Source organism: Amblyraja radiata, chromosome 5 (genome assembly GCF_010909765.2).
Source record: "Amblyraja radiata isolate CabotCenter1 chromosome 5, sAmbRad1.1.pri, whole genome shotgun sequence".
In the NCBI taxonomy this organism is placed as follows: Eukaryota; Metazoa; Chordata; class Chondrichthyes; order Rajiformes; family Rajidae; genus Amblyraja; species Amblyraja radiata.
Genome location: NC_045960.1, coordinates 92,218,305 through 92,236,377, shown reverse-complemented (window position 1 = coordinate 92,236,377; position 18,073 = coordinate 92,218,305). Strand labels below are relative to the sequence as shown.

Genomic DNA, 18,073 nt, shown 5'->3' with positions numbered 1-18,073 from the left:
AGACCAACATTAAAAATACACTTCAGGAATGATCAGCCACAATGCACGTGTTCTTCCACCTCCTCTAAAAATAATCAATTTGGTCAAACCACGTTCACCAACAAAATGTATATAGAACTATAATTCTTAAATTAAAGAGATTCAGAGAAATTGCCCATTGAAGACAACAACGCTGGAGCAATGACAAGACAACAAACTTACTTGAAGATAACATTAGTTAAATGTTTCATTACACTAAAATATTAAAACTTTATGAATCGTGTACATCCGAACAATGCCGGTGTACTCACTTTCGTCCTGCCATTAATATTGTAGTTGCCTAGTTTCCCGTTGCAGTGCCTGATCAGATCATCCATGTTGTTCATTAGGATCCCGATCTGCGTGCAGCCCGGTTCTTTGCCATCAATCCAGGTAATCTGGTCGCCGCGAATGTCCCTGGAGGAGTCTCCTTTCTGATTGACCACTTGGCCGTCAGTGAAACGGCCCCTGCGGTGCAGTTCCCTCACCTCCCTCAGCACACTGTCGCCCGTCTCCTCGCCCAGGAAGTTGTCCACCACGCAGATGCCGTGCTTGTTCATGCATGGAACAATGTACTCCAGAACCAGTTTCTGAGAGCCGCCGCTCAGACCGTGCGGCCCCCGATGACTCCAACTTTTGATGCCTGCTCCGGTGAGCAGGTGGCCTGCCGTTCCTTGCGTTTCTTGGTTCTTCTCTGGCTGTTGCCCATTGACGGGGTCCCGTGTGAGGTGCCGCCGCGGCAGCTGGTGGTTACTGTTTGCTGAAGTGTTGTGCGTACCCTCGTCCGTCGCTCGGCCCTGCCGGCTCGCCGCTTCCTTACAGACTTGCTTGTGCTTCTTCCAGTCCTGCTTCTGGTGCTCTTTGCTACAATAGAAAGACATTTTACATCGCCCGCACAGTAGCAGCTTCTCCATTTTGCCGCACAGACCGCAGCTTTGGTCTGGATCGACGGGCGGCGGCGGCCGAGATTCAGGCGCCGGGCGATTTTCGCTAGCCATGTTCGTAAAGGGAAAAGAGGGAGGGAGGGAGGGGGGGGGGGAGAAGGAAGGAGAAGTGGGGATGGGGGCGGCCGAGACACGGGTGGATCGGGGTGACAAAAGGGGTGAGGGGGAGAGGAAGGGAGGGTGGGGAAAAGAAGGAAACCCTCCGCCGCCTTTCTTGACAGCAATCCGCTCGTCTCAGTCTTCCCTCCCACGCTGGCTCGCATGCATGCGCGCGCACACACGCGGGTCTGTTGTGGGTGCACGTGCGCCGTGTCCACCCCTGGATGGCCGCTGTCAGATACTTTAAATTCTAACCGCCCGCCTCGCGCAGCATCGTGATCGGCGGCTGAGCTGGATGATAACAAGGTTTATTTATTTATTTATTTATTCATTCATTGCCGCCGCCGCCTCCCTCTCTTAGCTTATGAAGAGACCGCCGCCGATGGACTCCCATGGTGGAGCGTTTGCGGGCGACTTCAACCTTCGCTGACCGGACTGATACAAGAGTACACGGCAATAATCTTTGGTACACGGTGTTCCCTTTCCCTTCTTTATCTCTAGTCAACGATGTGGTGGGCGGAGCCTGCCTTACAGCAACTGGTAAAGGGCCTGTCCCACTAACGCGACTTTTCAGCGACAAGCTCGATGGCACTCGCCTGAAAATCCGGCCCGCGAGCCGGATCGACCGTCTGCGCGCACACACACACACACACCGCAAAGGCAGGGGCCAGGGAAAGCGGGGGAGCGCTGTCTGAGGGAGGGGGAGATAGAGCCGCTATCGCGGCCGTTCCCCCCCATTCATCTTGCGCTGATCTACCCCGCCCCCCGCCCATCCATCCTGTACTGATCCTCTCATTCAAGAAGAATGGGGGAACAGTCTGAAGAAGGGTCTCGACCCGATACGTTGCCTATTTCCTTCGCTCCATAGATGCTGCCTCACCCGCTGAGTTTCTCAGCACTTTTGTCTACCCCCATCCATCCCGTACTGAACCCCCCCATTCAACACCACTGACATCCCCCGTGCTCTCCCCTCACAATTTTATCTACTCCAACCAACACGTACTAATTCACCTGCCTCAATCCATCCATTCTGCACCGACTGCCTTCTAACGTCTCCCCGCCCCCCCGCCATCTATCCACCCCGCACTGATTCACACACACCCCCTCCCTGACCCAATTGTGCTGGAAATGTCTTCAGAGCGAACATTGACTGTTTGATAACAGAATGCAATCAAATGTGTTTTAATTCCCAATGTTATTATTTGTTTTAATCCATAAAGATGGATTAATTAAATTGTGAACACGTGAAACGTTAAAACCGCAGTGTTCGATTGTCACTGCTGCCATTGACACATTATTACAGAATTCATTTTAACGGCAAATCAATGCTCTTAATATGGAGTATCAGTACTGTAGTTATTTAATGAGCAACATTCACAACTATACTACGCATATATGTTACCATGGTCCAGGATTTATTGACACAGGTTGATCATATGCTGAATAATCTAACCACGTTTTAGTTTGGAAGTGGAAAGAACTAATAGAAATTGCATTAATTGCAATGTGTAGAAAGAGTTGAGATACTGTCTTATAATTTTGCTGCATGTCATGGTGGGATATATCACGTCTTGATTGGTGAATATATTTCGTTTGTGACTTTATTTGAAGCAGAAATAATATGTGAATGCTTCATTGAGTATAATTCCGACTGGTAACTACACACTTTGTCTGACATATTATCGCACGCATCATGCAAGCCATCTTAAATGACCTCTTAAACTGTCATTTGGCAACCTAAAAAGCTGCCAAGGTTGCCCAGCTGGCAACAGGGAAAAAAAGTTAAGTGAGAGCCCTGATGAGTCGAGGCTGATGGGGTGAAAGGTAAGAACGAGGGCAAACTCTTCTAAACACGCGAATTAGGTCGCCGTAGTGGGACAGGCCCTTAAGCGATACCCACACTGTGAACGCGTTTGTTCCCGAGACTGAATTTAACACTTCAGAACTTGCATTTATTTGGTTTATTGTTGTCACATGTACCGAGATGCAGTGAAAAAATGTGCGTGTTATCCAGTCAAAACATACCATAAATGAGTACAATCAAGTCGTACACCAGGTAGTGCAAAGAGGAAAAATACCAGCGTGTAGAACATAGTGTTACAGTGTTGTACTATTACTGTTACAGCGGTTGCTGTTACAGAGAACATAGGCAACGTTTTAGAAACATAGAAACATAGAAAATAGGTGCAGGAGTAGGCCATTCGGCCCTTCGAGCCTGCACCGCCATTCAATATGATCATGGCTGATCATCCAACTCAGTATCCTGTACCTGCCTTCTCTCCATACCCCTTGATACCTTTAGCCACAAGGGCCACATCTAACTCCCTCTTAAATATAGCAATGAACTGGCCTCAACTACCTTCTATGGCAGAGAATTCCAGATATTCACCACTCTGGCCTACATCCTTCTTCAAACTGATTGTAGTGGAGGTGAGAAAGCTGGAAAATAGGGCAGTGATGGTTGGACCAAAGTGCTAGAGTAACTCAGTGGGTCAGGCAGTATCTCTGGAGAAAATGGATAGGTATTTAAGAGAGAGCTCCAGGGGCTAGTGGAGCCAAGGGATATGGGGAGAAGGCAGGCACAGGTTATTGATAGGGGACGATCAGCCATGATCACAATGAATAGCGGTGCTGGCTCAAAGGGCTGAGTGGTCTCCTGCACCTATTTTCTATGTTTCTATATAAAGATTGACGACTGGCATTTACGTTGTACATTGATGACTGCATAGGTGCTCCTACTGCACCCATGCAGAACTTATAGACTTCATCAACTTCACCAATTCCATCCTGCACTCAAATTTACTTGGACCATCTCCGACACCTATCTCCCCTTTCTTGATCTCGCAGTCTCCATCACAGGAAATAGACTATCGACTAACCCACTAACTCCCACAACTATCTCGACTTCACTTCTTCCCACCTTGCTTCTTGCAAAGATTCTATCCCCTACTCCCAATTCCTCCGTCTACACTCAAGATGAGGTTTCCATTACCAGGAAATCCAAGATGTCCTCATTCTTTAGGGAATGGGGGTTCCCCTCTCCCATCATAGATGAGACCCTCACTCATGTCTCCTCGATACCCCGCAGCTCTGCTCTTGATCCCTTTCCCCTAGTCGCAACAGAGACAGAGTCCCCTAGTTCTTACCTTTCACCCCATCAGCCATCGCATACAAAACATAATCCTCCGTAATTTTCGCCACCTCCAACGGGATCCCAACACTAGTCACATCTTCCCATCTCCACCCCGTTCCGTCTTCTGCAAAGATCTTTCCCTCCGCAACTCCCTAGTTAACTCATCCATTCCCACCCAAACCACCATTCGGATGATGACTGCACAAAGACAATAAAGTTCAAGTAAGCAAGACTGCTTTAATCGTCCATTATGTATAGTCCAGATAGAGACAGAACATAATGAAACATGATACCTTCCCCTGCAACCACAGAAGATGCAACACCTGTCCCCATACCTCCTCCGTCGACTCTGTCCGGGGACCCAGACAGTCCTTTCAGGTTAGGCAGAGGTTCATTTGCACCTCCTCCAACCTCATTTACTGTATCCATTGTTCAAGATGTGGACACTTATGCATTGGTGAGACGAAACGTAGACTGGGCAATCGTTTCGCTGAACACCTTCGCTCAGTCCGCCTGAACTTACCTGATCTCCCGGTTGCTAAACACTTTAATTCTCCTTCCCATTCCTACATAGACCTTTCTGTCTGAGGTCTCCTCCATTGTCAGAGTGAGGCTAAATGAAAAATTGGAGGAACAGCATCTCATATTTGACTTGGGCAGCTTACAGCCCAGTGGTATGAATATTATTTTTTCTAACCAAGTAGTCCTTACATTTCCTTTCTCTCTATCCCTCCCCCACCCAAGTCACACCAGCTTCTCATTTTCACCCAACAAACAGCTAACAATGTTTAAGAAGGAACTGCAGATGCTGGAAAATCGAAGGTAGACAAATGCTGGAGAAACTCAGCGGGTGAGGCAGCATCTATGAAGCGAAGGAAATAGGCAACGTTTCAGGCCAAAACCCTTCTTCAGACTAATGTGAGAGTGGGGACTACCTGAAATTAGAGAGGTCTATAACAACAGCTAACAATGACTTGTTTCCTTTATCATTGTTACTTTTTTGCATATCTTTCATTCAATGTTCTTTATCTCTCTACATCATCGTCTATATCTCTTGTTTCCCTTATCCCTAACTAGTCTGAAGAAGGGTCTTGACCTGAAATGTCACCCATTCCTTCCCTCCAGAGATGCTGCCTGTCCTGCTGAGATACTCCAGCTTTTTGTGTCTACGTTTGGTTTAAACCAGCATCTGCAGTTCCTTATATAAAGATTCATCTTTTATGAGTTGGGATTCTGGATAGAGGGTGAACATTATTACACTGATAGTGGAGCAAGTTAAAGATAAGGATACAAGAATACAAAATGTATAGGGGAACAGATAATGTTAAGAACAGATAAAAGAAAAGGAAAATGAATATGAAAATAAAAGAAGAGAGAAGCAAGCAATGAGAACCAAAAGGGATAGAAGGAGATGGAAAATGAGGGATGTATAATGATTGCTGAATGGCAACAGCGTGGAAGGAGGTCTATAGGAAATTCATCCATCACCACTGTGCCTTCGATCTCCCTTACTTATCCCTAACAATTTATTTCCTTTCAGATACTAATCCAGCTCATTTTTGATTGCTGCAATTGAATCTACCTCCAGTATTAATAAAAGGTAGTAGATTCTGAGCCCTCACTGCTCATTTTGTTTTAAAAAAAGTTACATCACTTTTGGTTCTGTTATGAATAACCTTTATTTTTATAAAGGTTTTTGAACCTACCATCAATGGGAACAGTTTGCACCCATTTGGTCATTCCTTTAAATCAGTGGTTCTGTAGCGGCACCTAGTGGTTAAGCCACTCTTGCTATGTGAATCCTCGGCAGCCATGGGAAGGAGTCACATGATATGGAGGTGTGCCCTAGTATATAAGAACTGACCTTCCCTCTCACTCTTCATGAGAGTGTCCTGCCACCTCAGCAGGAGCTCAACTGAGCCCACGAGGCAACAGCCTCTCAGCAACAACAATGACTACAGGTGCACAACCTTTTATCCGAAAGCCTTGGGACCAGACACTTCTCGGATTTCAGAATTTTTCGGATTTCGGAATGGAAGATTTTTAGCGTAGATTAGGTAGGTAGCGCGGGCGGCTTGAAAAGTCAGGAGCGGCTGCCTCCTCCCCGGAGAATCATTGTAAATCATTGTTTAAATGTTAGTCAGTTAGTTTGGAGGGATTTTATGTGGGGGTGGGGGTGGTGAAGGGGGAAACTTGAATTATTTGTCCCCTACCTGGTCGGAGAGGCGGGGAGCGGGCAATGCCTTACCGAGTCGCCGTGCAGTCAGCTCCGGTGCGCTGTGGCCACCGACTCCCAACATCGCGGAGCTGGGGCTGCGGGCGTCCGGCCGTGGGCGGCGCCGGTTGTAGCTCCGACCCCGGCAAGTCTACCCCTGGCTGCGCGGTGCTCCAAATAGAGCACCGCCCGCGACCGGTCGCCGGCAGCCCCAGCTCCGCGATGTTGGGAGTCGGCGGCCACAGCGCTCCGGAGCTTACCGCACGGCGACCCGGTAAGGCATTGCCCGATCCCCGCTGATATCCCAGCGCTATGGCCGCCGACTCCCAACATCGCGGAGCTGGGGCTGCGGGCGGGCGGCGCTGGATTTGGAGCGCCGCGCAGCCAGGGTAGAGTTGCCGGGGTCGGAGCTACAACCGCGCCGCCGGGTCGGAGAGGCGGGGAGCGGGCAATGCCTTACCGGGTCGCCGTGCAGTAAGCTCCGGAGCGCTGTGGCCGCCGACTCCCAACATCGCGGAGCTGGGGCTGCGGGCGTCCGGCCGCGGGCAGCGCCGGTTGGAGCTCTGACCCCGGCAAGTCTACCCCTGGCTGCGCGGCGCTCCAAATCCAGCGCCGCCTGCCCGCCCGCAGCCCCAGCTCCGCGATGTTGGGAGTCGGCGGCCACAGCGCTGGGATACCAGCGGGGAGCGGGCAATGCCTTACCGGGTCGCCGTACGGTAAGCTCCGGAGCGCTGTGGCCACCGACTCCCAACATCGCGGAGCTGGGGCTGCGGGCATCCGGTCGCGGGCGGCGCTGGGTTTGGAGTGCCGCGCAGCCAGGGGTAGAGTTGCCTGGGTCGGAGCTACAACTGACGCCGGACGCCCACAGCCCCAGCTCTGCGATGTTGGGAGTCGGCGGCCACAGCGCTCCGGAGCTTACTGCACGGCGACCCGGTAAGGCATTGCCCGCTCCCCGCCTCTCCGACCAGGTAGGGGACTAAGAATTAAAGTTTCCCCCTTCACCCCCCCCCCCCTTCACATAAAAGCCCTCCAAACTAACTGACTAACATTTAAGCAATGATTTACAGATGTTTAAGTGTCTCCCCGGTCTCCGGGGAGGAGGCAGCCGCTACAGTAGTACAGACCTGGGTTGACCGTGGATCGTTTCGGGTCAAGTTTGGCGCCAAACGCGAGCTTTGGTGTGCAGACGACATCCTGGAAAAAATGTCCGGTTTTCGGAGCTTTTCGGTTTCCGGAACTCCGGATAAAAGGTTGTGCACCTGTATTATGTTACAGTGCTAAACATGCATGTATATCTAACCTACAATACCTAAATAAATAATCAATTTATTCACGACATTTGTGCCTCTACATTGGTGACCCCGACATTCCAAAACGGATATTTTGGATTTCAAATAGGTGGTGACTTGATGTCTGCAGCCGACAGCCCAGCCCAGCTCTATGGTAATTATCGCTATGTATGCAGCCATCAACTCTGCTCGGCAACCGGACGCCACCTTGGGCCCTGCCGCCGCAGTCGGGCCGCTTGATCCCACCTATGCCTGCTCTAGCTGATCGCAGGCCGCCAGAGTCGACTGCCCGCGTTCCTGGCCCACCGCAGCAGTCAGCAGCGCAGCAGCCTTGGCCCTCGCTTTCTCTCCCGCGGGACCTGCCCGGAGCTGCCCTCCGGGGCTGAGAGGCCACGTCTGCCGCCGTTCCTCCACCAACCTTGACCCGCCTGACCGCCTCGAGCGTGGGGAGGAAGAGAGCGGGTCCGTCCATTACCCCGCTGGCCGCTGCTCAAGGCCTAGCCACCGGATAGGGCGGGCCTACCTGGGGCGGCTGCCCGAAGATGTCCTCCTCGTGCGGCGCAGATTTTGCCGCAGCGACTACAAAAATGGCCGCCACGGCGACTACAAAAATGGCCGCTCCAGCGACTACAACAATGGCCGGCCTGAAGCAACGCACGAACTGCTGGGGGGGGGGGGGGGGCTGTAGCGGTACCTAGTGGTTAAGCCACTCTTACTATGCGAATCCTCGGCAGCCATGGGAAGGAGTATCGTGATATAGGGGTGTGCCCTAGTATATAAGAACTGACCTTCCCTCTCTCGCTCTCTTCCTCTTCCTCTCTCTTCATTAGAGTGTCCTGCCACCTCAGCAGGAGCTCAACCGAGCCCACGAGGCAACAGCCTCTCAGCAACAACAATGACTATTATGTTAGAGTGCTAAACATCCATGTATATCTAACCTACAATGCCTGAATAAAGAATCCATTTATTCACAACGTTTGTGCCTCTACAGTTCTTAACCTGGGGGTCGTGACCTCCATGGGGGTGGTTTGGGGTTTTCCCGGGGGGTCATGAAGGGGTCATAAATAACATCAATTTGTTGAGCCCATTTTTAGGAACCTAACGAAGGTACATACCACACACAGTATTTTGTTCGCGTATGCGCGTACGGATACGCACATTAACTGTGTGTGTTGTGAACCATGTCTGCCAAGAAGCGCACGTATAGTGAAGCATTTCTCAAGTTCGGCTTCACTAGCATTGTTCAAAAATCCGTGGTCAAGCCGCAATATGTTATCTGTGCCAAGGTTTTGAGCCACGAGAGCATGAAGCCCAGCAAACTGAAGATCTATTTGGAGTCTTGTCACAGCAACCTGGCGGGGAAGTGCTTGGACTATTTCAAACAAAAAGAAGCCGCACTCAAGGGTTCCCGCATCGATTCAACGGGCCACTGCGCTCGTCAAAATGAAGCAGCGCTGGAGGATTCATACCGGATTGCTTATCAAATCGCACAGACTAAGAAACCTCACACCATCGGTGAACAGCTTATCAAGCCATGCCTTCTCGAAGCAGCAAAGTTGGTGCTGGGCGAACAGCAGTCAAACAAGTTCAGGCAGATTTCCCTTTCGAATGACACAGTCAAAAGTCGAATCTTGGATATGAGAAATGAGAATCTTGGCTGCAAGTAGTGAGCGCTGTGAAGAGCAGACCCGTGTATTGGATGAGTCAACAGATGCAACTGGATGAGTCACCAGATGTTGCCTCGTTCCCAACTGCTAGTCTACGTGCGTTACCTCGACGGAGAAGCCATGAAGGAGGAGTACCTGTTCTCGGAGCCATTGGCCACTACCACTTGGGGAGAAGATGTCTTCAGAATGCTGGAAGCCTTCCTCATCAAACATGAGCTTGGCTGGGAACTTGACTTGTCGGGGTGTGTTCAGATGGGGCACCTCCCATGGTCGGATGCAGATCTGGCTTCAAAGCTTTCGTGAAGGATGTCACACCCCATGTTTCTTTCAACCACTGCATGATACATCACCATGCATTAGCGATGAAGACTCTCCCTCCTGGTCTTCAAGAAGTGCTTTCAGATGTGGTGAAGATTGTGAACCACATCCGAGGGAGCGCAATAAACTTAAGAATCTTCAAAGCGATGTGTGAAGAAATGGGAGCCGATTGCACTGTTTTGATATTCTATGCAGAGGTGCGCTGGCTTTCGCGTGGTGAAGTTCTCAATCATGTGATTTAACTTCAAGAGGAAATAGCGCTGTTCATGGAGAGAGGGTGTACCGAGAAGGAGAATCAGCCATGAAAAGATGCAGGATGAACTGTTCATGATGAAGGTTGCTTACTTGGTTCTCTTTTTCGCCGAGGTGAATTCCTTAAACCTCCTAATGCTACACAAGGCTCTTTACACAGTGGCAGTGTTCAGGAGGAAGGTTCAACTTTACCAGAGAAGAGTCCAGGACGGTGATACGATATCTTCCCTGAGATGACGACTCTCCTGGATGCAATGCCAGATGCTGAATGTCACTTCCACAAGGAGATCTCAACCCACCTTCTGGTAATTAGTGAAGCCATCGAACGTTACTTCCCCAGACTGGAAGACCGCTCTCGTGAGGAGTGGATCATCCGACCCTTTTCCGTTGAAGACGGTGCCATCAGCGATACTGACGTAGCTGCAAAGGTTGAATTTTATCGAATTCGTGAAGATGCACAGCTCACGAGTGACTTAATGGAACAAGAGCTCGCCACGTTTTGGCTGAAAGTGAAGGACTGTCCTATTCTTTCGAAGAGGACCCTGACCTTATTGGTCCAGTCCCCCTCAACCTATCGCTGTGAGGTTGGATTCTCAACCATGGTAACTCTGAAAACGAAGGCACGCAATAGGCTTGTGATCGATGCTGACATGAGGTGCTGCCTGTCGAGTATTCGTCCTCGTTTTGATCGACTGATGGCTGTGAAGCAATTTCAGCCATCCCATTGACTGAGCATTGGCAGACATGTTTTAATAAATCGGGCTGTTTTTTTTTTCAATTTGTGTTTCGGGGTTCACGGTACTGACCAAGAATATCTGATGGGGTCGTGGGGCCAAAAAGGGTAAGAACCACTGATTAAATAATGTTGGGTATCTCTTCAATAACTTCTTGTAACCTCCTCTATTCCAAGGTGAACAATCCCAATTTCTCCAGTCTATTCACTTAAATTTCTTCATCCCTGGAATTATTTTGGTATATTTCCAAAACATTTACATTTTTCCAATACAGTGTTGCTCATAAATGGACAGTATAGCAATTGCGCTGAACCAAGGTTTTACAAAGGTTAATTGTGAGTTCTGTGTTTGCCTACTCTATAAATAAAGTCCACAATCCCACGTGGCATTTCTGAATCAATTTCATAACATGCAATGCCAATTTAAATGATCTGTGCACGTATAACCTTGGACCTTATTGTTCTTGGAATCCTTTTAAAATTGAGCTCTAAAAGGGCTTTAGGCTGCCACTTCCTATTCTTTCTACCAAAATGTATAATTTCTCAGCATCGACTTTAAGTTCAAATTGTTATTATATGTTAAGAAAAGCAATGGATCGAGTACTGACTCCTGGGAAAATACTCTAAAACCTACAGCAGGCCACTTAGAACAAATTAACAGAATCATTGAAGACAGTTTGCTTTGTGAAGGGGTTGCTTTAGCTAGTACCTGGAATGGGCGGGTTATCTTATAAGGAAAGGTTGTATTGCTGAAGATCAGAAGAGTGAAACAGGACAATATTGAAGCACTTAAGATCCTGAGGGTTATTGATAGGGTAGATTTAGAGAAGATACTCCATTGTGCAGAATTTAAAACTAGAGGTCAGTGTTTAAAAATAAAGAGTCATTCTCATGAAGCATTTTCTTTCTCTCTCACTGGAAGTGGGGATTAGAGGCTCTATGATTTGAAAAAGTGCAGATCTGGCACTTAATATATTTAGAAAGGCAACATAAATGAATAGGTGGGAGAGCAGGACAGCAACAGTGGTTTGTAAGTGTGACATTGGAAAATTCAAATGTTACGTTGGCAGAAGACAATACTGTAGATCGGTGAGTGCTTGTGATTATATTCTACTAGCCAATTTGTACATAATAAATTACAAGCTACAAAATTAATGAATAGCAAGATAGCATGAGTAGAATATGCATCCTATACAATGTAGAAGTTGTGGTTAATATTTACACCCACCCACCATATATCCCTTCTTCTGGCTTTACATTTTACTCCTCTATCATTATCTGACATCCTTTTCACCTCTGGCCTATGTCACCATCTCCATCCATTTACCAGTCACCTTCCCTCTCTAGTATCCACCTATAATTTGCCAGATTTTGCCCCACCCTTCTCTCTCTTTTCCAGCTTTCTCCCTTGTATTCCATCTGTCTGAAGAAACACCCAACCTGAAATGTCATCAGTCTATTCTCTTTACAGATGCTGCCCAACCTGCTGAGCTCTCTGACCCCTCTGACCCTGGCCACAAACTCTGAAATACTTCCCAGAGTTTGGGAGGCGACTCTGGACTATCAAAGCCACCATAGCCAGACATAAAAACAGCTTCTTCCCACGAGGTGTAGTGCTACCCAACAGCCAAAAGTCTGTAGCTTCTTTTTACTCAGGTACTTTATTTTCACATGTTTAAATTATAATGTTTTATTTTTAATTGTCTGTCGTATAGTTTGTTTTTACAAGCAAAGCACCAAGGCAAATTCCTTGTATGTATGCATACTTGGCCAATAAAATTTGTATTCATTCATTATTCATTCATTTTGTTTTGTGCTCAAGATTCCAGCATCTGCAGTCTTGTGTCTCCTTTAGGTTCAAACGTTTGGGCACTTTTCAATTAAGTGTACAGACCTTTTTCTTTCTCTAGTTTCTAATAATGTTTAAACATATATATATTTCAAGTAACACCAGATAATTTTATTCAATAATGTGTATATTAAAAAAAAATATGTTTACATACTTAATAGGTTGAACACTTGTTGCATCAATTGGCTTTGTTCTCTAAACTTCTGAAAGTATTAAGCTGAGGGGAGAAGGATTGAGTGAAAGTGTTTGTGTGTAGGGTTGGAAAATGCAAGCTGCAACCATAATGGTCCAGCTAAATTGGACCACATAATTGAATTTCAAAAATAAGAGGTGAACAACAGACTTTATCATGAGAGCATTTGTGCAACTGTAGCATTAAGGAGCCATGGTTAAACCAAAGTCCAGGGGATCAATGGGGAAAAGCTCCAATAGCTGTAATTATATATTATTGTACTCAATTTATTGTCATTATAGCTATATTATCATCTGCAGAAAGGAAATTATTATGATTTTGCAGGTCAATCAAACCAAGATGGGATTTCCTCAGGGTAGTGATGTAGGCCCAATCATTTCTGTTGCTTCATCAGTGTTTTTGCATTTACTATAATGAAAAGAGTGGGGATATATGCTGATTGAAGTCTCCCCAAAGCTGTACAATATGAACAAAACTTCCTTACTTTTCACTTAAATTCCATGCAAAGAAGCACATTTTAATTTACCTTCCTAATTGGTTGTATATTTATATTTAATTCTGGAAATAAATCATAGATCTTGCATTGAATCTTATTTTTTTAGTGACCTCATTCCTTGGAAGAGGTTTGAGCAGATCTGATGTATAAATGAAGGCAATACCCCTTATTGGGGTAATAAATTGGAACTAGAGCAGAATCAAATACACAGGACAAGATGTTAAGAAGTCCCTTGTGCCAATAGGTGGGGAGCATTTCACGACATTCGTTGATTGTTGAGAGTGGTAGACGCTCAACATCGGTGGGGGGGCGGGGGGGGGGGGGGGGGGGGGGGGGGAGTGGATACGTATATCTTGGCCTGGGTAACCTTCAGGACAGTTGGGCACAGGACACATCATCAGTAGTGTACCCTTGCATCACTGGGTGTTTCGGCCTTTTAACACTATACACCCTCCACAAGGGTGGCCCGCTGCAGGATGATCAGCCCTCAGCGCGTGTCCCGTGTCAAACCGTCCCAAAGATTCACCCTGAAATACTTGGGGCCCAGCATGGGTCTTTCCGCTTGAGCCAAATCCACCGGCTGCTTCTTTCAGCCGCCTCTGAGAGTGATCTTATGGTCTTCCGCAGAGCCTGACCGTGGATTCCAAGCTCCTTCAGCAGTCTGATGGTAGATGACGCAACAAATCCTCTGCATCCCACTTCAACTGGATAGACTTTGGTGTTCCAGCCACGCTGCGTTGCCTCTGCTGCAAGCTCTGCATAACGCAGCTTCTTACGCTCATAGGCCTCCTCAACAGAGTTCTCCCATGGAACTGTGAGCTCTATGATGTAAGCAGTCTTCTGTGAAGGGGACCAGAACACCAAGTCTGGCCTGAGGTTGGTGGAAGCAATTTCAGGTGGAAAAACTAGTTGTCGGCCGATGTCCGCCAGCATCCTCCAGTCGCGGGCCCTGCATAGGTTTCCTTCTTCTGATCTGGTGGAAGGATGTTTAGATGTTTTTTGTCCTTCTCGGACAAAGGTTGTTGCCCTTAAGGGGGGGGGGGGTTGCTTGCTCTCGGAGGCAAGGAGTTGGTCGCACACCGCCTGTTCTCAAGGGCTGATGCCAGGCTTTTTAGTACCTGATTATGCCGCCACGTGTATCTCCCTTGCGTGAGGCTGGTCTTGCAGCCTACCATGATGTGTTTGAGGGTCGCTGGAGTTGGGCAGAGGGCACAGGTTGGATCCTCGCCGTACCACTGATGGAGGTTCTTTGGTGATGGAAGCACGTCATAAGTCGCTCTGATGATGAAGCTGATCTTGCTTGCTTCCATTTCCCATAGTTCTTTCCAGCTGATCTTCCTCCGCTCCACACCTTCCCACTGCATCCATTGCCCCTGTTTGGCAAGAGAGACCGCCTTTGCACTTCTTGCGGCCTCCTCTTGTCGCCGCACCTCCTCGACCACCAATGTCCTCCGCTCTGATGTTGTGGCCTTTCGCCAAGTTGGTTTACTTGTCGTAAGGCCAAAGCCTCCTCTTCCCTGCTGGACTTGCCCCACGATGTCTTTGTGTCTCAGGGCTGATGAAGCTTGCTGTACTGCATCAGATGGTGTCCACTTCCGGCCAGTTACTAGGGGCGGCGCAACAGCACTGATGGTCTTGTCTCTAGAGTCCCTCAGTGTCATCTGAAGTCTTACTTTAGAACACTTGTATTCCTCTGTTAGACTAGTGAGAGGTAGTTCCAGGACCCCTTTGCCATATAGGCCGATGTTAGTTAGACATTGTGGGACCCCGAGCCATTTCTTCGCGTATGAAGTTATGGTTCGCTCCATCTTCTCCACAGTTGTTATTGGGGCTTCATAAATGGTCAGTGGCCACATTGTCCGAGGAAGGAGTCCAAACTGTAGGCACCAGAGCTTCAGTTTCCCAGGCAGTAGGGTCTGATTGATGTTCTCCAGGCCATTGACAATTTCTTGCCTTAGTTGTTGCACCTGCTCTTTGTCCTTGAGACTTGCGTTGTACCATCTGCCCAGGCTTTTAACTGGCTGCTCAGACACTGTTGGTATTGGGTCGTCACCGATACAGAACCTTATGTCTCTAAGCACCCCCTTGACTATGGAGATGCTTCGAGATTTACTTGGTTTGATCTTCATTCGGGCCCACTTGATGTTCTCCTGCAGCTTTCCAAGTAGCCGCTTGGTGCATGCTGCAGTAGTGGTTAGTGTGGTCATGTCGTCCATGTATGCCCTGATGGGTGGCAGACGGAGCCCAGCCCTGGTTCGTTCACCGCCCACCACCCATTTTGAGGCCCTGATGATGACTTCCATGGCCATTGTAAAGGCCAAGGGTGAGACTGTGCAGCCTGCCATGATGCCTACTTCCAAGCGCTGCCATGTTGTACTGAAGTCAGCTGTTGTGAAGCACAGCTGCAGGTCTTGGAAATAGCTCTTGACCAGTGTGATGATGAGCTCTGGTACATGGAAAAAGGCAAAAGATTCCCAAAGGAGTTCATGGGGAACTGAACCAAATGCATTGGCCAGATCGAGGAAGATCACATGTAGGTCTCTCTTCTCCTTCTTAGCTGCTTGGATCTGGTGCCAGATCATGCTTGTATGCTCCAAGCAGCCCGAAAATCCTGGAATTCCTGCTTTCTGTACAGATGTATCAATGTACTTGTTTGTTACCAGATAGGTGGACAGCCTTTGTGATACAATGCTGAAAAAGATTTTTCCCTCGACGTTGAGGAGACATATTGGCCGGAATTGGCTGATGTCTGACGCATCCTTTTCTTTAGGTATTAGCACGCCGCCGGCCCTTCGCCACGCCTTAGGTATTGTTTGCTTCTTCCACACCACCCTCATGAGCTTCCATAGAAAGCGTAACACATCCGGTGCGTTCTTGTAGAGCTTGTATGGTACTCCGTTTGGCCCCGGAGCTGATGCTGCTCTTGCTCGCCGGACAGTGTTCTCTACCTCTTTCCATCTTGGAGGGCTGGTGTCCAGGTTGAATTCAGGTGGTTGAATAGGCGGGATGTCATGTGGGATGACTAACTGCTCATGCCTTTTCGTGTCTTGGTGGGCCTTTTCCAGGTGTTCCTCCAATTCCCGTTTTGATGTTTTCAAAGTTCCACTTTTTTCCTTTGCGAAGAGGTCTTTGATGAACTTGAAAGGGTCTTTGTAGAACCGTGTTCTTGTGTGTTCTTTCTTCTTGCGAAGTTTCTTCAAGTTCTCTGCTTTTCGCAAGGTTGCCAATCGGCTCTTGATGTCCTCTTGGAGTAGCATGAGACCTTCTCTCTCTGCCTCAGTTGCTTTTTTCCATTGCTTTTTCAACTGTCTCCTCTCTCTGATTAGCCTCTCGATCTCCTGCTGCCTCCTGGACTTGATTGGTGTTGGTAATTTCTTTCCACCTCTCCCTTTACTCACCCCAAACCGTTCTTCTCCATAGCTGTAGATTGTGTTGCCCATCCTTTCAAGCTTTTCCACTGCTGTGCCCGCTTGTTGCTCCAAGATATGTATAAGGTCACTGTTGACCGTCTCCCACTCTTTCTTTTCAACAGCTTTGGGCCATTTCACTCCAGGTTTGTGCCCTTTGATCTTTCCCTCCAATGGAGGTCTTTGTCGTTGTTGCGTGGGCTCCTCCACCGGCATTTCTGTGCTTGTATCACCCTCTTCAGTGACATGGGTGCTGATGCTCTGCGAACTTTGGTTTGAGTCCTGTCGCTGTGCTTCACTCGACTGATTTGACTGGTTGCTTCGTAAGAAGTACTGGTCAATGCGAGGCCCATGTCTCTGCTCTCTCAAGCACTTTTTCCTCCCTTGGTGGATCTTCAAGCCCTTCACTGATGTAATTTTCTCCCAACCACAAATGCACACCTGAGGTTTGTGTCCCGCAGCTGTTGTGGATGTCTCATGTGCCATGCTCTCCTTGTCCGTAGTCGTTTCCGTTCCTGGGTCTGTAGCCGTGTTATCAATCGGTGAGCCATCTTCCGCCCCCGCTCTCGCAGGCTCTAGGGGTATTCTCTTTAATTTACTTTTAGTAGCATTTAGCGGGTGTCTCCAACTAACTGAAACAGCGTTGGGGACTGCTATCATGGGTAGCTAGCCCATGACGGCCCCAGTGGGGTCTGTTCCCTCCTGTCAGCTGTCTCTCCAAGCTGTCACGTGGACTTTCCCATGTTGTCAGCTGTCCTTTCACAGCAGTCACTGGACGAGTCCAGATTATCAGAATCAAATACACAGGACAAGATGTTAAGAAGTCCCTTGTGCCAATAGGTGGGGAGCATTTCACGACATTCGTGAGTGGGGATATATGCTGATTGAAGTCTCCCCAAAGCTGTACAATATGAACAAAACTTCCTTACTTTTCACTTAAATTCCATGCAAAGAAGCACATTTTAATTTACCTTCCTAATTGGTTGTATATTTATATTTAATTCTGGAAATAAATCATAGATCTTGCATTGAATCTTATTTTTTTAGTGACCTCATTCCTTGGAAGAGGTTTGAGCAGATCTGATGTATAAATGAAGGCAATACCCCTTATTGGGGTAATAAATTGGAACTAGAGCAAATATAATTAAGATAATTGGCAAAAGAACTAAAACTAACATTAGGAAAATACTTTTATGCAGCAAATTATTATTTTATAAACTGCAAACGTTGGAAGTCTGAAAAAAATAGAACATACTGTAAAAACTCAGTTCTGTGGAATTTCTGTGGAAAGCGAAACAATGTTTCTCATTGCAAAGATACTGCTAGACGTGCTGTTTTCAGCATTTGTTATATTTTTAAAGCAGCAAATGATTGTTTTTGGAAAGCACATCTACGAGTAAGTGGCATATAGTAGAGGAGACAGATTCAACTGTAATTTAAATTTTAAACTTTTAAGTATC

The 18,073-nt window shown here is 47.7% G+C and overlaps 2 protein-coding genes across 5 annotated transcripts in view; one reads left to right on the top strand and one right to left on the bottom strand.

Annotated features, from left to right (window-relative positions):
* egln1 (egl-9 family hypoxia inducible factor 1) overlaps positions 1-1,246 on the bottom strand; it is a 112,805-nt gene extending 111,559 nt beyond the window's left edge. For 2 of the 3 annotated variants that reach the window (XM_033021747.1, XM_033021746.1), the window contains exon 1: positions 291-1,246. In XM_033021747.1, the coding sequence (XP_032877638.1) occupies positions 291-1,016 (726 nt within the window). In that variant the 5' untranslated portion in view covers positions 1,017-1,246. The remainder of the gene's footprint in view (positions 1-290) is intronic. The other variant, XM_033021748.1, reaches the window with a different exon arrangement.
* tsnax (translin associated factor X) overlaps positions 1,235-18,073 on the top strand; it is a 59,609-nt gene continuing 42,770 nt past the window's right edge. The window contains exon 1 of one of the 2 annotated variants that reach the window (XM_033021751.1): positions 1,235-1,367. The gene's annotated coding sequence lies outside the window, so the exon portion shown is untranslated. Of the gene's footprint in view, positions 1,528-18,073 lie in introns of both variants that reach the window. The other variant, XM_033021752.1, reaches the window with a different exon arrangement.